The sequence below is a fragment of the Antechinus flavipes genome, chromosome 2 (genome assembly GCF_016432865.1).
Source record: "Antechinus flavipes isolate AdamAnt ecotype Samford, QLD, Australia chromosome 2, AdamAnt_v2, whole genome shotgun sequence".
Taxonomy (NCBI): Eukaryota; Metazoa; Chordata; class Mammalia; order Dasyuromorphia; family Dasyuridae; genus Antechinus; species Antechinus flavipes.
Window position 1 is genome coordinate 605,608,258 of NC_067399.1, and position 26,332 is coordinate 605,634,589.

Consider the following 26,332-nt stretch of genomic DNA (forward strand, 5'->3'; position numbering starts at 1 on the left):
GGGAGAGACTTACATGAACTGATGCTAAATGAGGTAAGTAGAACCAGAAAAAATTGTACATAGCAAAATGAATATTATACAATGATCTATTCTAATGTAAGTGGCTCTTTTCAACATTGAGATGATTCAGGCCAGTTCCAATGGCCTTATGATGAAGAGAGCCATCTGTACCCAGAGAGAGGACTGTGGGAACTGAGTGTGGATTACAATGTAACATTCTCACTTGTTTTGTTGTTGTTTGCCTACTTTTATTTTTCTTTCTCATTTTTTCCTTTTTGATCTGATTTTTCTTGTCCAGTATGATAATTGTGGAATTGCACGTTTAACATATTGAATTACTTGCTGTCTAGGGCAAGGGGTAGGAAGAAAGAAGGGAAAAATTTGGAACACAAGATTTTCAAGGGTTAATATTAAAAATTATCTATGAATATGTTTGGAAAATAAAAAGCTTTAATAATAAAAAAAGAAAAATAAAAAAGAAATAAGCTAAGGAGTAAATCAGAAATAGTTGGGATTGGTATGTACCAATGAGAATCCAAATAAATTTGATTGATAGTTTCTTTCCCTTTAAGGCTATTTTTAATATCCATTCTCTATGCAACCTTCCATTATCTGACATTAATATTGATTCTTCCCCCCCAACCTCCTAGGGCTCATATACCACTTTGCTTTGCAACTCTCAACTACAATAAGTGATATTAAGTTATATCAGTATTATTGTCTTATCCACATTTATAATAAAAATTTAGAGAGTAAGGACTAGGCCTTATTCAAACTTCCCCTAGAGCCCTGCCATATTACTCTACATACACTAGATACATTAAAAAAATCTGTAGAATCTTCTTTTACAATATTTCAAAAGACTTTAGTTCTCAAAGACAATACTACTGAGCTAAAAGTTCTGGTATGTTCAACCAAACATTGAAGATGTTGAACTCTGTCCATTGTCCTGGAACTAGGCTAACATTAAGCAGAAAGAAGCTGTTATGGGTCAAACCTCACTTGGGTCAATGTAATGGTTAATATTTAGGATTAGAACAAAATGAGACATTTATCAACCAAATATTCATCAACAATGCAACAATGGTCCAATGAAGCAGAGAGGAGTGCTAACCTTTCAGTGGACCAAATCTCAAACATGATGTCACTGCTTTATAAAGAAAAACTAGCTTAGTCTGTGTGACAAAGATTTCCCAGTTTTAGTGCATATTTGTTATCATAGGTGAAGAGGGCATACCGACTTAATCTGTATTCTGTTTTATCTGAAGTGTACCAACCATTTTGAGGACCAAATGAGCCTAGAAGATACTGTCATTCCCTTTTAAAGAAAAAAAAAAAAGCTTATTTATTTTTTAATCCTACTCAGACCCTGTCATTTTCACAATGATGTTGAAAAAGTAGTTAAAAGAAGAAAAAGAAAAAGAAAAAATTCTAAGACTCACACAGTTCCTAAAGCAGTAATTTCTAAATTCTATTTTAGCTCCTTAGAGGGCACTAGGTGGCACAATGGATAGAATACTAGTGTCAGAAAGACTCATCTTTCTGAGTTTAAATCAAGCCTCAAACATGTATTAGCTATGTGAACTTAGCCAAGTCACTTAATCCTGTTTGCCTCTATTTTCTCATCTGGATAAGTAATTGGCAAACCACTCCAATATCTTTGCCAAGACAACCCTAAATGGGGTCACAGAGTCACACATGACTGAAAAAACTCAACAACAATAACCTCCTAGTAACAACAAAATGTGTTGAGAATAACCAAGATAACTTAATATACCACCCATACTATTTTAGAATTATTCATCATGTACCTACTACAGTGATAACATAATCATGATAATTTCACTTTACTCTGAATAACAAGTCTATAATGCTTCAAACAAGCACAAGCTTGTTTCATGAAAAAAAAATGTTAATAGCATAATTGGGCAGCTATTTGCTACTCAAAGTGTCATTAAAGAATTTTTAGCAAGAATCACTAAATGTTAACCATCTCCATAGACTATTTATAAAACTCACTTTATCCCTGATAGGAAATAGTTCTTTCCTATATAGAAGTCTATTCAGAATCAGCTGTGTGGGTCCTATCAGATCATCAGTTGGTTAGAAACAGGTCAAAAAGAATACCAAATTAGAAGAAAGGATAAAGATATAGTATGTCCACATCAAAGTTCCAATCCAACTTATTCACAAAAGTCTGTCATTCAGGCTAAGCAACTAGAAACACATCTTATAAACATACTCCTGATAATTTAAAAGTTATGTTTAGAAACAATCATTTTCCCAAATATGGAAACTGGTCTTCTTCTCCTTTATATGTATATGTAAGGGTGGATGTGGAACAACAGCATTCACCTAACCTTTTCACTCTTGTCCTTCTTCATGCCTGGATTGTTCTCCCTTCTTACCTCAGAAGGAAGTTTTTTTTTTGTTGTTCTGACTACCTTCCTTCTGAGATTACTTCTAAGAATATCACTTATAATACACACACACACACACACACACACACACACACACACACACAGAATATATACACTGATATATGCCTTTAGATTATGTCTCCTCCATTTAAATTATGAGCTCCTTGAAGAAAAGGGATGCTTTTACCTTTCTCTGTATACCCAGTGATTGTGACATCTTAAGTGGTTGTTACATATCAAGCATTACTTAAGAAGTCCTTTCATTTGGAATTACTTTTGAAACTAGTGGTATTGTCTTTTCAAAATATACACATTTTCCTGAAAGCTCTGTCTAATGTAGGCTTCTACAGGAGATCTTAATTTATATTTGCTTTTACTTTGGATTTTCCACAGGAGCCTTCAAGATTTTTGCCTCAATAGGGCATTTCATATCCAATCTAGATATTGCCAATATAATCAAAGCACATTCTTCATCATTCCTATCTCTGCCCCCTGCCCCTAGTCATCCACTTCAGGAGAGAAGAATTTTCATCCTGGAGCCTAAATATCAGATCCCTCTGAGTCAAAACAAAAAATAACTTGAGCTAAAACCCACAGCATGGGTTAAAAATGAAGCAAGCCCTTTCTACCACCACAGCAGAAAAGAATTCTGTTTACAACCAAGTATGTTCAAACAAACTCTTTTTGGTGCTGGCCCTCCACCCCCTTAAACTAAGTGACAACACAGCACCAAAGGCTAAATTTCTGTGGGATTGGAAACAATTCTGGGCTCAAGTACACAAACAAACATGGCAAGCTGCCTACCCGCAAAAGTCCCTGAAATCAAGAGTGCCTGGCTGAATAAATAAGTAAGGACTTACTCAAATGTAGAAACTTCTGGGCAAGTAAAAGGAAGAAGTTAGGTATTTTGTGCTTATAAGCAGATACCATCTCAGCAGATAAGAAGGAACTATATCCTAAAATCTATCTGGGGCACCATGACCCTAAAACCAGAACAAAATAATTACTAGTTTCCTGCTACATTATAGTTTTGAAGGATTTCTTTTCAAAAGGGAAAAAAAGAAGAGAATGGATGAGTTATATACCTATATGTTGCTCCTCTTTCCCATCATTCCATAAAATAAAGTTCAAACCCTGGAGGTTTTTGGCGGCCTCAAATGATTCAATGTCTGATATATTTTTAAATCAGTGGCACAATTCTAAAGAAGATTCACTACTATGTCTTCCTTGTTGTAGGTTCCCACAGGGCAGCTATGACATTCTCTACTTAGGACTCTAAGTTGAAGGTGGCTTTCTGGTATTATAGCTCATAAGTTCCATCCTCTTAGGTTATTAGATTTTAGAAATAGGTATTACTTAGGAAATATATTATTGGTATAAAATATTCTTCCATCTGAAATACTCCTCCATCATTACAAAGAGGGTCCAGGAACAAGTGGACTCAAGCTTAAAGAGTATATATAGAAAAGGGAAGTCTTTTTTTTTCTAGAGATCTTAAGATATTCTCCTTAAGCATAATGTAGATATTCTGCAGGAATCCTTGTGAAGCTTTGAATCTATCTTTCTTCAAGGCATCCAGTCAATCCTTGGCTCCTGATGCAGATTCTACTGTCAGCAGCTGTCCCACAGAAATGTGTTGTTGTTGAGATTATTTGTGAACCCATTCACGGTCTTCTTGCCTAAGATAGATTGCCATTTCCTCCTCCAATTCATTTTACAAAGTAGGAAACTGAGACAAATAAGATAACACAGTTACTAAGTGTCTCAGTTTGAATTTGAACTTATGAAGATGAGTCTTCCTGATTCCAGACCTGGTGCTCTATCTACTTGGCTACCTAACTGCCACTATTTGATCAAATCCTCTAGTTCTCAGAAGATCAAAAAGCCCTTCAAAGTTCATGAGGTCCTTCTCTAGACAAGAAAGGGACAAGCAAGAAGAGACCAAGGCTCTGCTCAAAGTATTTTCCCCCATCTTTTTTCTCAAGTGATTCCTTCTCGGGGGCTTGGCTGGAAGTTCCTGTGTGCTGCCAGACACTCAAGATACTTGAGCCCCTCAATCTTGAATAGGTCATAATTAGTCTCACACAGGATGTGATCAAACTTCCTCAACCAATCTGAACACATTTTCTATTTAACCCTATAATCTATTGGCTTCCAAAGACATCTAAATTGATCTAGGATTTTTTTTTTTCCTATTGAGGCTAAAGCCTAAGACTAATCAATAAAGAAATGTTATCATCTGAATAAGGTATTAGGACACTGCATATTAACACTCACTTTAAGGTCATTGATTTACTCAACCCCACTCTCACAGCAAGAAACAGCAAGAAAAGTCCATGTCCTCAGGCAGTTTACATATATAAACTGAACAAGCAAAATGGATTGAAGTTAGCCTTAGAATTAAGGGCTCTCATTGCTTCGAGGGATCAGGAAAAACCAGAATTAGGTGGTGTTTGAATTCAGTCTTAAAATCAGGGCTTCCAAGATAAGAAAGTTAGGATGGAAAGGACTGTATGTGTAGGATCTACCAGTGCTCAGACATTGGGGTATGAGATGAAGCTTTGCATGTGATAAGCAGCAAGTAATTTTACTAACATTATCTAGTATTTTTATAGAGCTCTGAGATGTGCAAAGATTTACATGTGATTTCCCTGGATTCTCACAATAAACCTGAAAGATCAAGGTTATTATCACTCATTTTTAAAATTTCAGAAAGCCAGGATGAAAGAGACTGAGTAATTACTTCTATGTTAAAGATAGTTATAGATAGAAATGGTATCTGAGGGAGAATTCAAATTCAGATCTCTCTGACTCCAAGGCCAGTGTTTTTATCTATTATGTCACCTAGCTGCTAATATGTAAGCCAGTAGACTAGAAGTTTAATAAATGTTTATAGACCAGTTGATGGATGGTGGCATCCCACCTCCCCTTTAAGGCTTGATCCGAACTGGCATCTCCTGCAGAGAGCTTTCCTTGATTTTCTCCCTCCTCAGACAGAAGTTATTTATCTCTCAATAAGTTAAAATATTTTTGCTCTGCCTGACTTTCTTTAATATGTATTATAATGTATGTATGTATGTACTCCCCCAGTAGAATACAAACTCAAGACAGGAAGACATTGTAATTGTTCTAGCACCTAACACTTTGTGCATAGTAGGTATTTAATACTTGAATGACTGCATTTCTTGACATTGTCATCTATTTTTATTGTCCAAGGGGACTATTAGAAATAAATATAACTTTATTTTTAATTATGTAAAAAGTCAAAGCCTTGACTTGAGGAATGACACAAACAATAAATAGTCACAGAATTTTACAGTTGAGAACCACAAAGTACATCCACTCCAACCCATACTTTGACAAGAATCCCTTCTGTAAGGTACCCCAAAAATAGTCAAACAGGCTCCCCTTCCAGTGAAGGAAAGTTCACAAAATTCACCAATAGTGCATTTCACTTCTGAATATGGAAATTTGCCTTTATATTGAGATAAAATCTCCTTTTATTCGACTGTCACTCCAAATTCTTCAGACTTACTGAGGCCAAGAACAATAAGTCTAACTTTATTAAATGGTACAACCTTTGTAAATCTCTTATCATGATTTCTGGAACATAACTGTTACTTAATAAATGTTTATTCCCTTCCTTTCTCTAATCTTTCATTCATGTGACAGCTGTTTAGATACTTGAAACAGTTGTCATTTTATGATTGATGATTAATTGAACCCCACTTTTATTCTAAGCAGTATTAATCAATTCAATATGATTCTATAGGGTTAATGTTTATAAATTCTATATATCAGGCTCCAGACCTGTGCCCTGCAGACTGCAATTTCACTTGCTTAATCATGGCAAGCTAACTAAAAGACTTGTTTTTGCCTTGGTATGGTGACCAAGCCCAGTGTAGTGGAGGTGACATGGAAAGACCCCCAGCTATTTTTGTTGTCCCTCCATCCCACATCATCCATCTCTTGCCCAACATGGGGAGATGACCATGAAAATTTGCACAATAAGTGATTTTGTTTGCCAGACTGTGGTATGACTTTTTACTGGTCCTTTGGTGACTGTAGATGTTTTTTATATCAGTTTATAAATCTAGCCCCTGGGTCTGTTCATCAACTTAGTAAGATCTCCTGAAAGATCAAAATGGGTCTGTCAAGGTCTGCTCATCTGTTTGTTTGTCAACCTATGGAAATCTGTTTTTAATGTGAACCATTCTGGAGATCAAGGGTAAGTTTTATGCATCAATGAGATTCTGTATTTTTGCTTTGATTCATTTGTACTATCTAGGCATTGAGCATCATAAAACTAAGACCCTGGAGGAAAGTAGCATCTCACATTATGAGGATGATATAAGGGGACTATAGACATTTTAATAAAGTATTATTGTCTTGTAATTGTGGCTCAGTTTCTTTAATTTTAGACCACACAATTTTCACCATCCCTACTGCTATCAAGCTTTTTCTTTTCCAGGCTAAATGACTCTGGGTTTTATCAACTACATAAGGCATGGCCTGTGACCTCTTTGTTATCTTCTTCTGGACACATTCAGGCTCATGAATGGTATTTTTAAAATGTGGTATATAGAATTGACCACAATATTGCTGATGAATAATAAATAGAACAATCATTTTAATAGTTCTAGACATTTTACTTATTTTAATTCCATTTGAGATTCCAATAACTTTTGAGGGCTTTCATAACACCACTATAATCTAGTCACCTCCTCCATCTTGTCCTGGAGAAATTTATTTTGTAAATCAGTGTATATGATTTTATTTATTGCCACAAATCTCATCCTTTAAGATTTAGTCTCATGTTCTAGTCTGTAAAAATCCTGTCTCTGTTATCCAATGCATTAGCTATTTTTTTTTCCATCTTTGTGTCTTTGGTAAGTATGCAATCTATGAAAAAAGATGTTTAAAAAAAGAAAAAAGAACACAATGTCAACTACAAATTGTTTGGGGACTATTCTCTGGTGATCTCCTTTTAAACAAGTATTGGATTATTAAACAATACTGTTCTGGACTGGTCTGGGTCTCCCCAGAATACCCTGTCTCTTAATACCCATCCTGGTGCAAAGGAAGCCTCCCAAGGATGGTGCATTTAAATCCTCAGATCAATCCAACTGACCACACAGATACCCAAGGATAGAGTATGATCCAATAAGCTTTGCAACTGGAGTTTTCTATTTTACAACAAATAAAAAAAAGTAGGGAGATCTGTGAGGAAATCCCTTTATGACTTGACAAATTATATAAAATTTATACAATGGTGCTTTATGTATTGCAAAGCACTTGCCTTATCATATTGGTATCTGCCTATCACAGAAATAGAATCAAGTCTCTGTTTCATAATGAAGATATAGAAAAATTTAGAAATCTAGACTTCAGTTTTGTTTCTTTTACTGAACTTCTGTGTCACCTCAAGAAATTCAATTAGAACACAATTATCTAATAAGTATACATTGTGAGCAGAATTCAGTGCTAGAATTAAGGGAGACACAAATATCAGCTATTACTATGGTCTTGGACAACAAAGAACCTGTAGTGTAGTAAAGAGAAAACCTCAAGGTTGATAGAATTCACAATGCTTTATGGTAAGTGCATGGCAACTGAATGAGTTACCTATGTGATTATTACTGATAGGAAGATGGAGAGTTGGTGAAAAGAGGAAAGGAAACATGGAGATGCTATCTGAGTTAAACTTCAGTTGTGAATTAAAGAATAGGACTCCAGTCGAAGAAAAGGTCTCCAGTTACATTCTCTATAAAATGAAATAGTTGGGCCAAATGAGCTCTAAATTTCCTTCCTGGTCTGACATTCAACAAGTCTATGAAGAATATTCAAAAGAGAATAACCAAGATGGTGAAAGGCCTAAAGGGATATTATATAAGGATTGCTTGAAGGAACTAAGAATATGGGGAAAGAGAAGACTTTGTTTTATGGGGAGAGCAGCAAGAACATACAGAAGCAATCTTGGATTATTTTAAATGATACCTCAAGGAAGGGGCATAAGACTTGCTATGCACAGCCTCTAATGACTGAAGTTGGAGTATTAAACAGAAATGATAGGAAATAAGGAGATGATATGAGGTTAGAATGTTGCTGTGGTGCAGGAAATGAAGAGTGGGTAGATTTTTGAAAAATATGAAAAGATTTGGACTTATGAAAGATGATATTATTTATTTTCAGGGAAACAGTGGACAAACAAGTCTAATATGCCCTTATATAAATGTATATATGATATATCTGTATGATTCTATATATATATATATATATACATTATATATATATATATATATATATCCCTGAGAAAAGGGGGGAAGATAAAAGTAAAAAGTTCACAGCAGAGAACAAAAGAAAACCCACAAAGAATCAGAGAAAAGATGAACAGCTCTGAACACATTGTGTAGTATTTATTATATAGGCTTTCTTGAAATGAAAATTTGTTATTTCATATTTTGAATCATATCTTGTTGTTCCGCTGTGCATATGGCATTTTTTTTTCTTTTCCTACTTTGTATTTAAGTTTTAAATAAAGTAGCTGTTGAGCTATTGAGACTGGTGAGATGAAATATCAGTACGGGGAAATGGTTTTTCCTCACTTAAGGAAGAGTAGTCCCTAGGAATCTAGTGTATATGTAGCCTGTGACACCAAAAAGCTATTTATCTGTCACCCAATTCTACCTTACAACAGGTTGGCATGTTACTTTCCCAGGATATTAACAAAAGAAAAGGGAGCTTAGCAACATTTTGGATGTGCTAAAACTAAAATATGTGATATTTGGATATTTGGATGAGATGGGTCATATTTTTAAATAAACTTTCTTGATTATTTTATTTATTTATTATTTTTACTATTTTGACCTTTTTTGTGGATAAAATAAAATCATTTTTGAGACTGATGCTATTATGTAAATAATGGATCAGGGTCAAAAGAAAGGCATCCATGCAAAATGATTCTATAGAAATTACTAGAGTCATAGATCATTAATTCAAGAAGGGACCTCAAGACATCACCTAGTCCAACCTTATGATTTTATAGATGAAGGAAATGATAAAAAGCAAGTAAATTGCCTGAGATCACAGAATGAATCAATGGTGAAACTGGAAATAGAATTCAGATATATTTTTATGATGCACAGATTTTAATTCAACATTTCTAGTAAATATATAATTTTTGAAAACCAAAAATCAAAGCAAAATATTATTTTATTCTTTGAAGTACATCCATTTAAAAAATCATAAATAGGTACTCCTTCTGATCACCACCTCTCTCAATCTGCTCTCCTTTTTACAGCCTCTCCCTCCTTTCTTATCCTTTTCCCATTCTACTTCCATTCTTTCTTCTATTATTTCCCTCTTTCCTTTCCCCTTTCTCCTTCTACTTCCCTATAAGAGGAGACAAATTTCTAAATTAAAATAAACATGTCTGATATTTTCTCTTTGAGCCAAATATGATGAGATTAAGATTCACACAATGCTCATATCCTTCCTTTCTTTTCTTCAACTGTAATAGGTCCCAGTTTTACCAAAATTTACCCCATTTACCACTCCTCTCTTCTTCAAGTACAATCCTTTTTCCATCCCTAGTTTCTTTTTTATATCATCACAATAAAATCAAATTATACCTACACCCTCTAAGTATACCACTAACAAAGAGAAAATTCTCAAGTTAAACATGTCTTTTCATATAAGAATATATTTTAAAGTTTAAAAAGCTTTCATTTTTTCTTACTTTTTACCTTTTTATATTTCTCTTAAATTATGTATTTGAAGATCAAATTTTCTGTTCATCTCTGGATTTTTCATCAAAAAATAAATGAAAAGACTCTATTTCATTGAATGTCTGTCTTTTTCTCTGAAAGATAATGCTTAATTTTGCTAGAAAGTTGATTCTTGACTATAGTCCAAGTTCTTTTACCTTCCAAAATATCATATTTTAGGCCCTTTGATCCTTTAAGGTGGAAGCTGCTAGGTCCTGGGTAATACTGATTGTGTCTCCTTGATATTTGAATTGTTTCTTTCTGACTGCTTGCAGTATTTCTCCTTGATGTGATTCTGGAATTCTGCTACAATATTCCTTGGAGTTTTCATTTTGGGGTCTCTTTCAGGAGGTGATTGATGGATTCCTTCAATGGCTATTTCACATAGCACAGTGTAGGGAGACACAGGGCAGAGAGGCTTTTGCTCTGGGGGAATCTAGTTGGAGGTTAGTAGCCAAAATACAGCAGCATTTGCTACTCTGTCCCAGTTCAGAAGCCAGTGGATCAGCAGATCACCTCCAACATCACTACAAAAAGCAAATGGGTGAGTCCCTGATTCCCAGCATAGCAAGTGAGATTTGGCCACGCTCACCCAACATATAAAAACCAGAAGCATCAGTCCCAGGGCAGCATTCTAGGTTCTAGGACACCAGGACAATTTTCTTTGATAAATTTTTGAAAGATGTCTAGGCTCCTTTATTCATCATCATTTTCAATTAATCCAATAATGCTTAGGTTGTCTCTCCTGGATCTATTTTCAAGTCAGTTTGTTTTTTTTCCAATGAGGCATTTTATATTTTCTTCTTTTTCATTATTTCTGGTTTTGTTTGACTCATTCTTGATGTTTCATTAAGTCATTGCTTCCATTTGTGAATTATTTTCTTCAGTTAGCTTTTTTACCTCCTTTTGCATTTGGCCAATTACATTTTTAAATGAATTGTTTGTTTATTGATTTTTTTCCCCTTTTCACTAATTTTTTTCAAGAAGTTATTTTCTTTTTTTCCAATTTCACCAAAACTTTTGTTCAAGAGTGATTTTCTTAAGACAATTTTTTGTGTTTCCTTTTCTAGAGCTCTCATTTCCTTTCTTCATTTTTCTTTTAATTCACTTTTAAGATCCTTTCTGAATTCCTCCAACAGAGCCTTGTGAGATGGAGACAAACTTATAAATATCCTCTGAGCCTTCATCTGGAGATGTTTTGCATGTAGTGTCCTAAGGGTTTGAGGGTTCTCCATAAAAGCTATCTATAATTAAAGTTATTTTTGCTTTTTTTTTGCTGATTTTTATTTATTTATTTATTTATTTATGCTGATTTTTTTTTAATTTTTATTTAATAATTACTTTATATTGACACTCGTTTCTGTTCCAATTTTTTTCCCTCCCTCCCTCCACCCCCTCCCCTAGATGGCAAGCAGTCCTTTATATGTTGGATATGTTGCAGTATATCCTAGATACAATATATGTTTGCAGAACCGAACAGTTCTCTTGTTGCATAGGGAGAATTGGATTCAGAAGGTATAAATAACCCGGGAAGAAAAACAAAAATGCAGATAGTTCACATTCGTTTCCCAGTGTTCTTTCTTTGGGTGTAGCTGCTTTTGTCCGTCATTTATCAATTGAAACTCAGGTCTCTTTGTCAAAGAAATCCACTTCCATCAAAATATGTCCTCATACAATATCGTTGTCGAAGGGTATAATGATCTCCTGGTTCTGCTCATTTCACTTAGAATCAGTTCATGTAAGTCTCGCCAGTCCTCTCTGTATTCATCCTGCTGGTCATTTCTTACAGAACAATAATATTCCATAACATTCATATACCACAATTTACCCAGCCATTCTCCAATTGATGGGCATCCATTCATTTTCCAGTTTCTAGCCACTACAAACAGGGCTGCTACAAACATTTTGGCACATACAGGTCCCTTTCCCTTCTTTAGTATTTCTTTGGGATATATATGCTAATTTTTAAAGGTTGAGATCTATTCTTAGGGTAAAGGGGAAATTATCCCAAGCTTCCTCTACAGATGTCAGGGGCTTCATGCTGCCCCAGGACCAGCCCTTTTGTATTTGGATAAGCGTGGTCAAATGTCACTTGCTAGGCTGGGAAATGGACTCACCATTTGCCTTCTGTAGTTATGCTGAAGCTGATTTGCTGATCTACAGGACAGAGTAGCAGATGCTGCTATATTTTGGTTAATAATCTCCTACTAGAGTCCCCCAGAGCAAAAGCCTCTCTGCCCTGGGTCTCCCTAAATTGTGCTGCACTATGACTGTGCTGAGCTGTAACTCCATCCTGTCTGATTGAGAAAGACCTTTCCTGAAGTTCTTCCAAAATAACTTCTGCTGGAAATTTGTTACACTGCAAATAATTGTGGGTAATGTCACTCTGAAATCAGAGGCTTGATTTGGTGTTGATCTGAGGGAAGCCAGGAAGAACTCGAACAAAAACCTGTCCATTCTCTAACATCTTGGTTCCTTATTATGCCCTTTCTAACTATACCATTCTGAATCTTAATCTATTAACTTGAGATTCAAACTATCTAGGGGCTTGATAACAACCTCACCAGGAACAGAATTCAAAAATAGAAATTCAGAAATTACTAAATAACACTAGACCCTACAAGGTTTAGATAAGACATAGTCTCTGCTATCATGGAAAGGGATATAATATTAACACTGAAAGATGAAAAATAACATAAGCCATGCTGATTACATAAAGGCAGTGAACCCTAAATTCAAGGCACAATTGGGAGCTCACTAGAAGAGGAGTTTGAGGGAGATTAGATAGAGGAAATGATATTTGAATAAGGATTTAAAAGGATAGAAGGCAAATGTTCACATATTAACAAATTGTTAGGATATTAAACCATTAAAATTGATTTTTAAATTCTTATGGGAGCATTGTGTGGCCTTTGTTATGGGCTGTGGCCTACTAAAATTTAGTGATATTTTGAGGTTCAGAAAGCAAATGGAATATTCTGGTTAATTTGGGATCATTATATGCAACATGCTCATAATAATTTTCAACAACTTGGAAATAAATGATTTATATTAAAATCATGTCACATATTTTATTTTTGTTTTAAATTCTCAATATTTACTTTTTTTAAGACTTTGATTTCCATTTTTTTCTTCCATTCTTGCCTCCTCTCTCTTTTTTGGAGGAAACATGCAGCATATTCTAAGACTGTAAATAATTTCAGGATTTCAGTGTATTGCAAGGCCTTAGTCACCATTCATCTAACCACTATTCATTAAACTTCCAATAAGTGCAAAATCCTCCACTAATTTGATGATTTATAAAATATCAGCAGACTCATAATTTTAGATGTAGAAAGGATCTTAGAAATGATCTAGCCTGATTCTCTCCTTTGAAAGATAAAAAGATAAAACCGAGACCCAGAAATTTTAAGTGATCTGTTTACACATTTAGGAAGTAGCTAAGACATAAAAACTCAGGCCCTCTAAATTAAAATCCAGAGTTCTTTCCATTAAATTAGATTAGAAATCACATTCCTCAAGACATTAAAGCATCCTTGCCTTCCTAGTATTCAGGCAGGGGAAGTTGAAGAAATGAGGCTTAGAAAGAAAAAGTTGCCTAAAATTATACTGCTTAGTTACTGGGATAGAGATTTGCCACTAAGCCTCATGAAAAGAATCTGCTGCTTTTCTTTTATAATAACACAGATTGAGATTCTATGACTTTATGAGATACAAAGGCATTGAGAGGCATATTAATCCATTTGTCCCCCATATATAGAAATTTTCTCTTCAAAATAGTTGGCTAGATAGATAGATAGATAGATAGACAGACAGACAGACAGCCACAAAGAGAGGAAGATAGATAGACATGCACACAGAAATAGAATGATAGACAGCTAGATAGATAGGCAGGTAGACAGAGAGGCAGGCAGACAGACACAAAGACAAGAAAACAGATATATGGATAGATATAAAGATAGGAAGATACACAGAAATGCAGACAAAAATAGAATGATAGACAGGCAGACATTTAGACATAGACAGACAGACACAGATAGGAAGATCGACATGCAGACAGAAATAGAATGATAGATAGCTAGGTAAGCAGGCATTCAGATATAGGTAGATAGATAGACAGACACAAAGGAAGATATATAGATAAACAGACACAAAGACAGGAAGATAGACATGTAGACAAAAATAGAATGATAGCTAGACAGGCAGGCATTCAGACACAGATAGATAGATAGATAGATAGATAGACAGACAGACAGACACAAAGACAGGAAGATAAACAGAGAGACTTGAAGAGATAGAAAAATAAATAGATAAACATTCAGAAAGAGAAAGAGAGAGAGAGAGAGAGAGAGAGAGAGAGAGAGAGAGAGAGAGAGAGATGGATGGATATTCTTGAAAGATGATCATCCAAGTCTTCTATAGACATTTCAAGTGACAGAAAACTCACTCCAATTTATTCTGTACATAGCTTGTTTGCATAATTTTTTCAGGTTACCTCCCACTTTAGATTCTGAATCCCTTAGGACAGAGACAGTCCTTCTTTTATATTTCCAGTGCCTGGCATATAATAGGCACTTAATAGATGTTTATTAATTAACTCACTATAGAATTAGGCAAAGTGATTTCATATAAATTCTGGTAATTGATCTTATATTTTTGAGTGACAAAATAAGTCTAATTCTTCTACTACATGATGCACAATGACTTCCCTCAAAAATGTTCCCATATCTCCCAACTTCTTTTCTCCAGCCTGAGCATTCCTTTTATTTTTTATAATATTTCTAAATTTTATTGAATTGCAACTTAAATATGGGAAACCATGGCATAAGATATATTGATGGAGTATTTTTAAATAATATTTTTTTATTTTCCAAATACACGTAAAGTATTCACTCTTGCAAAACTTTGTGTTCAAAATTTTGCTCCCTCCTTTCCTGCCCCTCCCATAGAATATAGGTTAAACACGTTCATTTCTTCTAAACATATTTCCACATTTTTCATGCTTTACAAAAGAAATCAGATCAAAAAGGAAAAAAAATGAGAAAGAAAAAAAAAAGTAAGCAAACAAAAATAGGTGAAAATGCTATGTTGTGATCCACATTCATTCTCCATAGTCCTCTTTCTGGATGCAGATGGCTGTTTCCATTACAAGTCTATTGGAATTAGCCTGAATTATTTAATGATTGAAAAGAGCTAAGTCCATTAGAGTTAATCATCTTGTGATCTTGTTGTCTTAATCTTGTACAATGTTCTCTTGAGTCTAGTTACTTCACGTAGCATCAGTTCATGTAGGTCTCTCCAGGCCTTTCTGAAATTTTCCTGCTGATTGTTTCTTATAGAAGAGTAATATTCCATAATATTCATATACCATAACTTATTCAGCCATTCTCCAACTGATGAGCATCCACTCACTTTCCAGTTCCTTGCCACTACAAAAATTTTTTGCACATGTGAGGTTTTTTTCCCCTTTTTTATGATTTCCTTGGAATACAAATCCAGTAGAGACACGGTTTGATGGCCCTTTGGGCATAGTTCCACATTGCTCTCCAGAATGGTTGAAAAGGTACACAATTCCATCAACAATGTATTAGTGTTCCAGTTTTCTCACATTCCCTTCAACATTTATCATAATCTGTCCTGTCATCTTAGCCAATCTTAGAGGTATGTAGTGGTATCTCAGAGTTGTCTTAATTTGCATTCTCTAATTAGTAGTGATTTAAAGTATTTTTTTTTCATATGACTAGAAATGGCTTTAATTCCTTCATCTGAAAATTATCTGTTAATATCCTTTGACCATTTATCAATTGGAGAATAGCTTGTATTCTTATAAATCTAAATAAATTCTCTCTATATATTAGATATGAGGTCTTTATCAGAGTCCTTGGATGTAAAGATTTCCCCCAGTTTTCTGTTTCCCTTCTAATCGTATCTGCATTGGTTTTGTTTGAATAAAACTTTTTTTAATTTAATATAATCAAAATTGTGCATTTTATAATGTTCTCTAGTTCTCTAGCCATAAATTCCTTCCTTATTCACAGAACTAAGAGATAGACTATCCCATATTCTTCTAACTTGCTTATAGTATCTCCCTTTATGCCCAAATCATAAAGCCATTTAGACGTTATCTTTGTATAGGTTATTAGATGTGGGTCAATGCCTAGTTTCTGCCACACTATTTTTCAATTTTCCCAACAATTTTTGTCAAATAGTGAGTTCTTATTCTAGAAGTTGGAGTCTTTAGGTTTATCAAACACTAGATGATTATAGTCATTGACATTGTGTTTTATGGACCTAACTCATTCCATTGATCCACTATTCTATTTCTTAATCATACTAAATGGTTTTGATGAGTGTGCTTTTTAATATAGTTTTAGATCTGATATAGCTAGACCACCTTCACTTGTATTTTTTTCATTAATTACCTTGAATTTCTTGACATTTTGTTCTTCCAGAAGAATTTTGTTATTATTTTTTTCTAGCTCTATTAAGTACTTTCTTGGCAGTTTAATTGGTATGGCATTGAATAAGTAGATTAATTTAAGTAGAATTGTCATTTTTATTATATTATTTATTATATTATATTATATTATTATATTTAAGATTTTTGCATCAATGTTCATTAGGGAAATTGGTCTATAATTGTCTTTCTCTGTTTTGACCCTACTTGGTTTAGATATCAGCACCATATTTGTGTCATAAAAGAAATTCTGGGATTCCTTCTTCCCCTATTTTTCCAAATATAGTTCATGTAACATTGGAATTAATTGTTCTTTAAATGTTTGGTAGAATTCACTTGTAAATTAATCTGGCTTTGGGGATTTTTTCTTAGGGAGCTGGTTAATGTTCAATTTCTTTTTCTAAAATGGGACTATTTAAATAATTTATTTCTTCCTCTTAATCTGGGCAAGCCATATTTTTATAAGTATTCATTCATTTCACTTAGATTATCAGGTTTATTTGAATATAATTGGGCAAAATAGCTCCTAATTATTGCTTTAATTTCCTCTTCATTGGTGGTAAGTTCACCCTTTTCATTTTTTGACACTAGCAATTTGATTTTCTTTTTTTCTCTTTTATAATCAAATTGACTAAATATTTATCTAACTTGTTTTTTTTTATAAAGCCAACTCTTAGCTTTATTTGTTAATTCAATAATTTTCTTACTTTCAATTTTATTAATATTTCATTTTATTTTCAGAACTTCAAATTTGGTATTTAATTGAGGGAATTTAATTTTTTTTAGCTTTTTTAGTTTCATGCTCAATTCACTAATTTCTCTTTCTCTCTTTTATTCAAATACACATCTAGAGACAGAAAATTTCCCTTAAGAACTGCTTTGACTGCATTCCATTTTATTTTCTACTCTTCTTCATTTGGCAAATTTGTATCTCTTCTTCAACCAAAGGATGGTCACCATCCTCAACGTGTAGTACAATTTTTCAGTGTTCATGCTCAAAATATGGTTCCCTGGAGCAAAACATGGCATTCCAGACATCATTTGACCAGCTTAAGCTATACCAAGAGGAAAAATGGAAGCTCCCTTCAAATACTCAAAAGGCTGGCTATCATATGGCAGGTGATCAAATGAATCCCTAAAGAAAAGAACTAGGATCATAAGGAGAGATGTATCTTCAGGAAAATTTCAATTCAATACAAGGGAAGAACTTTGTAACAATTAAAAACAGTCTGGAATTGTCTCATAACAAATACTCACTGATTTGAACTGAAACTACTGACCATGAAAATTTTGCAGTCTTTCTAATACTAGCCAAGACTGATTAGCCCTGACTTGATAAATAATGAGCTCCCCTCCCTAGTATTCAAAAAGGAGCTGAATGATCATTCTTTAGGAATGTTATAGAAAAGACTCACATATCAAGCAAAAGACTAGATATAATTTATAAGTTGTTTGTTGCTTCTTCCCTCATCTTTAGAATTTCATTATTTAAACTGCCCTGAATGGGCAGAATGAAAGCAGATAAATTTATGCTTCCCTATGTTTCATCCTTCCTTTCCTTCAAAGATCAATTCAGAGCCTACCTTCTTCAGAAAGTCTTCCTTGACCCTTCAACAGAAAATGACCTCCTAAAAATTTTTATAGCATTTTGCTTATATCTCCCCTTTGCTTTATCTCATTTTCCCCTGTATCTCAGTTGTTTGTATATATCATTTTGTTGTAATAGACTATAAACTCCATAAGATAAGTGTCTGTGTCCTGTTTATCAGCACAGCACTTTGCAGACACTGATCATTTAACAAGTATTTATGAACTGAATTGTTTTTCTCAAGGAAACTGTGTGGGTCTCCCTCTTTTCTCCTGTTCAGACCCTCACTACTTCACCACATATTTAAACAAATTCTCCTCAACTTCAATGTGACACAATACAAAGAATGCTGGGTTTGAAATCAGGAGTCCTCAGTTAGAATCCTGGCTTTTCAAGACACAATCTCTCTCTGGAACCTTAGTTCTCCAATTCCTTTAAAATGAAAGGATTGGACTAGATGATCACAGTTCTCTTTCCGGTTAAAGGTCTCTTTTAGTTCTAATTGTATGATCCACTAAACAGGAAAGCTTTGGATTCTCCTCAATTCTCTGAGCTATACAAGTAATTAAATCAGTGTCACCTTCCCTGATCTGACTGCTACACTTATTCCCTAGATACATAAACCTGAGATCCTGCTTTTCAAATCCCTCTTACCCACAAAAGAAACTAAGAATTTCCAGGAGCTTTTCTTCAAACTTAAATGCAAGTGTGATCAGAACTTAGAAGTAAACATTTAAAAACACTGTGACTCCATCTTAAAGTTTATGGTTTGTTTATTTGTTATCCACATGGAACTTGTGCCTGATATTCATGAGTAAATTTAAACTGAGAAAACAGGAAAGCCTCTTTCATGCTTGAAGTAGTAACAGAAATATTAAAGAGCCAGGGATTAGAGCATCAGCTCTGCCTCTAACACTGTATCCTTCAAGTAAGTCACTTCTCTCTAGACCGAAGTTTTCAGTTCAATAAAATAAGGTGGTTGAATTAAATCCTTTTCTGCTAAAAAATACTGTGATTCTGACAATACACCAAAAACTAAAAGTATAAACAACTCTGTTATATCACATGACATACATAGCCTTGTCAGACAAGGACCATTCCCCTAAAAGGAACAATTTCAGGGAAGAATGGGGAAGGAAAGAGGGAGCTAAAAGTGTTCCAAGGGGGAGAATGAATACAGACCATAACAGCAAGTGATGAATCTATATGTAAAGTTCCTGAATACCAGAGGAACTATATCAATTAAACACTATGTTCATCCTTATCTAGCCAACTCATCATTAATACATTCAAAGGTATCTGAATCTGCTTTTCCCAGATCAGAACATTTTTGAAGGGCAACAGCTCCTTTCATCATTCAAGCTATAAAATAGTGCCAGTCCAACCATGAGGAGACACTTAGAATTAAACTACTTTCTGGGCAACATTGATTTCCCTGAGAATGATTATATGTGGTGCTTCATTTCAAACAATTGGAACAAGATTGAGATTTAACATAAGGATTAAAGGAAAGACCAGGGAATGTTTGGCCTGGAAAAGATACAACATTCTTTCAGTACTCCTCCAACTTGATCTTGCAAGACAATTCCCAAAGGACTGTGCCTTCAGGCTTAAATGGTTTAGTGGGTCCAAGTTCTTAATGTTATAGTGTACTTTTCAAATCTAGGTGGTATTGTGCATGGAACTGGAGTGCTGGACCTGGAAGCATCTGAAAGCTATGTTGAAATCCTATCTGACATTTACTAGCTGTGTGACACTGAGCAAGTAACTCAATCTTGTCTGCCTCAGTTTCCTCATCTGTAGAATAGGGGTAATAAAAACAGTAGCAGGTTTATTGTGAGATTAAAAGTGAGATATTTGTAAAACATTTCACAAGGCTTAAGTTACCATGCAAATGTTAGCTATTATTTCTTATTACTCAGCTTAATTGAAAGTGATATATATATTGGGGGATATCCAGGGGTATTCTCAATGACATTACTCTCTTTGGAGTCATTTAAGGAACTTCTTCCAACCACATGATGGGATCACCTGTCATGGTTGAATTTTTACAATTTATTTAACTCCTTTAAGTGACTCCTTTTCTGTAATTAAGGCCTAGGCTTTCAAAGACTTCTGTATATGCTTCTTTCCATTAAGAATTTGCTGTATCCAGCATATCATCAATAGTGAATTTTGACAAAATCTGTTCATAAATGATCTAGAAATTAGTATTCTATTATGGAAATGCAGATCTACCATTGCTAGCAAGTCTGGGATTACACTCACTTCCAAATAAGTCTACAAATTTGTCACGTAAACCTCATTTTACAAAATTTCATAGTTTACCCCTGTCTTTGTGCTGGCAAAAACTTTCCCAATCCAAAAACAAGGAAAGGGGAAAAAATTCTTGAAAAGATTCAATAGAAAGCTCATAGAGTGGGAAAAGAAGATGCCTTTGAAAACTGCATGAAACTAAAAAGTCATGAATTCAGATGGAGGTAGCGCTTACAAAAGGAAAGGGACTGAATTCTAGGAGTAAGGATATCTGTGGTTTTCCTCACAAAAATTGGGGCAGGTTCTGCTGTTGCTAAACAAACCACAAACCCCAAGCTATACTATCATAACCTCCCTCTCTCCCTTGTGCTCTCACATTAGAGGCTGAAACATTTTTGTTTACAGCACATACAGAGTCTATTCACCTTTCCTTAAAATAGAAAATTACCTTGTTCTTATAAAGTGTTTAAAACAAATTAAGCCTTTGTCATACTTACTGGAAATGCAGTTGAGAGAAAGCAATTGAGAGAGGTAGAAAATATCCCCATCAAATTAAGAAAAATAAATATAACACTAAAATGTTTTGCCAGTATACTATCTCTGGTTGGGAACTAAGAGCTTAAAAAATTAGAATTATAGATACAGTGTTCTTTCCCAGAGCAAAGAATGAATATTGATTTATAAGGAGAAAAACGTAACAGCAATGACTCAATAGGAGTAACAAGGGAACAAATAGAAATGTTTCAACTGCCCTGTTCACTCATCTTCCAGCTCCCACCCAGACACTTACAGGCCCAGCTACCAAAAGAAAACCCAAGAAATAAGATATAATAGCATGTTAAAATAAAGGAAGGTCTTCCATGTGGAAGAGGGATTGGACTTTTTATTGCTGGTCACAGAGGAAACAGAATTAGAAGCAATGAACAGAAATATTATTTTAAAACTTTCTAAAAATTAGTTATCCATAAGTGACAAGTGACTTAAAAGATAATGGGTTCCTTTTATTGTTTGTTCTTTTACAATATAACTAAAGTAGAAATATATTTAACATTATTGCATATGTATAACCCACATCTCATTGTGTCTTGGGGAAGGATAATAGGAAGGAGGGAAAAAATTTGGAACTCAAAATCTTATAAAAAATGAGTGTTGAAAAATCTTTTCATGTAAATGGAAAAAAAAACAAAATACTATTTAAAAAGAATAAAAAGAAGATAATTGGTTCTCTATTGTGGGGATCTTCAAGCTGAAGCTCAAAGACCATTTGTCATGTATGTTTTAAGAGACATCCCCTTTCAGGATCAGTTGAATTCATGATCTGTCTAGATTTCCTATAGTTCTCAAATTCTGTGATTCCAAGAATCCAGAAGTGGCAGAAAAGTGAAAAATATCTTAAATGTAGTTCCTTTCAATTAAGGGCATTAATAGTAGATTGTATATAATAAGTACATCAAATATAGTGTAAAGCTGTCTCTGTTCCATGACCAAAATATTATAAACCACCTTGTACAAAAGGTGATGCAGACTTGTTCTTCAATAAATGTTCAACCTTCACCTTCAATATATGTTCAACCAAACACTGGACACCTCTGAACTGGAAATTCTCTCTATCCCAATCTCCCTTTTGACCCATCTCTAATTAGTGGGAAGATTACCTTTATATTAAGAAGAATTCTCTCTCTGCATCTTCCCCCTCCTCCCTTCCATTGTTCCTAGATTTACAACTTTTAAAGACATGGAGAAATCAAATCGCTCTTTCCCCAACACAACCCCTTAAATACTTGAAAACAGCTTTCAAGTTCCTACTAAATCTTCATTATTCCAAACTAAGCATCCTGAGTTAGTCAACTTCTAGGATAAGATCTTGAGGCCCTTTGAGATCTTAGTTGCACTTTTCTGGACACATTTCAATCCCTCAATGGCCTTCTTTTAATGTACCCTACCCCCAAAATCATACTCAAGATGTTCATCTCATCAAGGCACTATGGATTTGGACTACCACCTCCCTATTCTGGACACTTTGCTTCTGTAATGCTGCCAAAATAGCTATTTCTTCCCATTAATTTTTTTCTTTGCTTCTGTAGCTCACTTGTTGAAAACAATGCCCATATCTAACATATCCCAAGAATATAAAAACTGTTTAAACACATTAAAATATGCCTTTTTGATATGTTAAGTATTCTGAAGCTCCCCCAAATCCTAGGAGGTAGGAAATACACATAATTTAAAAATGAAAAAAAAAAAACTGAGGATCATAGTGGTTGAGTGAATTGCCAGAGATTATAATCCAATGATTATAATGTAAGTGGTAAGGCAATGGATAGAATATTTTAATTCCAAGTCATGGCTTGACTATTTTTAACAGCCAGAAAAATGCCCTGTTTATGGTAAAATCCTACTGAGGGCAAGATGACTATTATTAGTAACATTTATATAGCACTTCAAGATTTGTAAAGCAATTTACAAATGTTATCTCATTTGAACCCAGGGAAGTAAGAGTATTATTACCCCCATTTTACAAAAGAAAGAACTGAGTCAGAAAGCAAGTGACTTGTCAGGAGTCACACTGCTAGTAAGTGTGTAGGCCAGTAAGTCTCATGACAAGAGTTGAACTCATGTCTCCCTTACTCCAGCCCTTGTACAATTTAGCTGCCTTGACAAACTCCGAAGGGAAATCTTTGCTGCCCCTCCCCCGCCTACCATCCCAAATATCTCATCCTAGGTTATTCCTGCTATTGCTGCAGAGATTTTTATATGATTTCCTGGAATTAAAATGCACATTGATGATGAGGCTGGGGTCTGGGGAGGAAATAAGAAGTTTAGAGATTGTCTCATTAAAACTTCGAGTGTCTTTTTCCTGTGAAGCCTTTCTAGTAAAATCAAAGAGTAACTCCTCCCAAACAAATATGAAGTTCACTCAAGACAAAACCATAATTGTGCAAGCAACAGCAAAGTCTTTCCTGGGGCGTTTTGAAACTGGTATCTGAGAACGAAGTTATCTTATTGCAAATAAAAGTCCCAAAACAGGAGGGAAAGAAAACATTTGCTGAAACCAAGGAATGGAGTTTAATTATTGGATTTCTGTGAATAGCTAGCTCTAGTGAGATCGGATGGTGGTGGTAGAAAACAACCAGAAGTTTAGTCTTTAGGAGAAAAATCGCGTCAGCATCCTTCTGTTAGTCCCGTCTCATTAATTGTTTAAGCGCAGAAAAAAAAAAAAAAATAGAGGTTTGCAGGAGCTGGAGGAGGGAAGGGAGAGTTACCTGGAGGTGTCTCAAGAATCAATTTTTCCTTCTTGGCTTTCTTCGGCTTTAACTCTTTTTTAGTTGGCTTGAGTTTGGGGGGTTGCCGCTTCTCTTCGGGGCGCCCAAATTCCTCTGCTTCCTCTCTGGGCTGCTCTGTGGCAGCCTCCTCCTCGGGTTCGGGGAAGGCATAGTAATGATCTCGGTTCAGGATCTCCTGGATATAATAATCCTGATCTTCGAGGGTTCGCCCTTGAGTCACTTCCCCCATTAAAGTCAGGGTCAACACCCAAAGAGCGAGCCCCAGAGGGGATGTCCAAGAGTCCCTTGCCCTCATCATTCTCAAAACTCGCCTCCTCTCTCCTTACACTCCTTTAAAAAGACAAAGCAAAGCAAAGCAAAACTTTCCCGACGACCCCCACCAGCCCACCTTGATCCCAAACTCTGCAGGCAGGGAGTGAGGGGCACCAGACTACCTTGGGAGCCGGGGAAGCCCAAAGCTCGCGGCGCGAGGGACGCACTGCGAGCTGGGTCCCGCCGGCGACCAAGGCTCGGGTCTGCCCGCTGAGGGACAAGTTTGCGCAAAAGAAGCTGCGGGGAAAGTTGGAAGCGGGACAGCGGACGGGAGCTGGCTAGTACTGAGACAGAGCCCGCGGGGCATGTGATTCTGGCCTGGGCCAGGCAGGCAGAGGCGCGCACAAGGCGTGGGGAGAGGGGGCGGGGAGGGAGGCAAGGGACCAAAGGATGGTGGAGGGCGGGGGAACTGGCAGGGGAAGGGGGGGAAGGGCAGGGGAGCTTGGCCCACTGGGGAATGAGGTGGGGCTGTGAGAAGGGGCCTCCCAGGCAGGTGTGCTAGAAGGGGACGCCCTCGCAATCTCGGAGACCTAGTCCAACTTCACCTCCCCAGTAGTCCAAGGAAGACGCGCTGAAACAAAAAGAGAAAAGGAATAGAAGTGCCCCCCATCCCTCTCGGGAGTGGGAGATGATTTAACTGGACCGTAGGCCTGAATCGCCCCTTGTCTGCCACCTAGAAGGCGAGAGTTTCTGACTGACATTGGTAAGAAAAGAAGAGGAGAGAGGAGGGTTTGGGGGGGGGGGTTCCCTAAGAGGAGAAAAGAAGAGTTCTGAGACCAAGGGTTCTTATTTCTCTCTGCTTCCACATCCTGCCCCCATTCTCCTTTTTCAAAAGCTTGGTTTGGTCAAGCTGCGTGGGGAGATCTGCCACTATCCCCATCACCTTACCAACCCTTCCTGGATGTGAACAGAAAAGGGCCAACATCCTTCCACACACCTGCAGGAACCTAGTCTTGCACTGTCCTAAGGATCACCTTAATGAGGCAGATAATAATGACCTACTTGGCTTAAATGAGATGTAAGACTTTGGGGATACAAGACTAAATGTTTAACAACCTACTGTGAGTGCAATATTCAAGTTTAATCTTTGTTATTAATATTTTCTGTATCACTTTCTTAAGTCTAGATAATCTTCATTATCAGTATTTCCTTTATCACTTTTTAAAAGCCTAGATAATCAAAAAATATAAAGCAAGCAAACAGACCCTGATTTGTACCAGTTGCCCATTTCTGAGATGGAAATGTTCACAATGAAAATTTAACAAGCTTGTCAGAATGGGTTCCAACACATCCTATTCTGAATTTATAGTACTGAATACAAGAATCCACCTAAGGTATATCTAAACCTGAGTTATAAAGAAAAAAAAAATTTGTCTGCATTAGTAGTGCTCTTGGATAATGTTCCAACTGGGAATACTCAGGCCCCAGTTTGAAGTATTTTCTATTTCCTTCTAGTTACTTATATTTTTTATGTGCACTATAACTATTTCTAGGACCCCATTAGCACAAAATTGCTGCACAGGGGTCTGTATATTGGTATCATTAATAGCTATATCTCTAACCTTTTCCTCTGTTTTAAGCTCCAGTTCAGGCTTTATCCTACTACCTGAAAAACATGCACAATCTGGAAAAGCTGTAAGATCAAAACACTTTGCTCAAAATACAGACTCTGATACTATCTGTGTGACCTTAAGCAAACCATTTTATATAATAATAAATATAGTGAGAATTTATATAGTACCTGCTACATGCCAAGTGCTTTACAAATATTATCCTAATTTTTTTATCCTAATAAGAACTCTAGGAGATAGATGATATCTCCATCTTGCAGTTAAGGAAACTGAGGCAAGCAGATGTTAAGTAACTAGGAAGTATTGAAGGTTGAATTTGAACTCAGGTCTTTTTGACTTCAGGTTAAGATTGCTGTGCCTACTACATCATAATTCTGTGAGTTTTAGTTTCTCTATAGATTAAGGAGACTGAACTAGATCAGGAATTCTTTTTTTAATAATAGCTTTTTATTTTCAAAATATATGCAAAGATAGTTTTCAACATTCACCTTTGCAAAACTTTGTGTTCCAAATTTTCCTCCCTCCCTTCCTCTCCCACTACTCCCCAAGACAGCAAGCAGTCTAATATATGTTAAATATATGTGATTCCTCTATATGTATACAGATTTTTTATGTTGCACAAGAAAAGCAGATAAAAGGGAAAAAAGCAAGCAAACAACAGCAAAAAGGTGAAAATAC

At 35.5% G+C, this 26,332-nt stretch overlaps 1 protein-coding gene across 1 annotated transcript in view; it reads right to left on the reverse strand.

The window, feature by feature from the left end:
- CPXM2 (carboxypeptidase X, M14 family member 2) overlaps positions 1-24,389 on the reverse strand; it is a 264,562-nt gene extending 240,173 nt beyond the window's left edge. Inside the window, exon 1 of the mRNA XM_051981609.1 lies at positions 23,751-24,389. Within this exon, the coding sequence (XP_051837569.1) occupies positions 23,751-24,069 (319 nt within the window). The 5' untranslated portion in view covers positions 24,070-24,389. The remainder of the gene's footprint in view (positions 1-23,750) is intronic.
- Between the last annotated feature and the right edge of the window lie 1,943 nt (positions 24,390-26,332).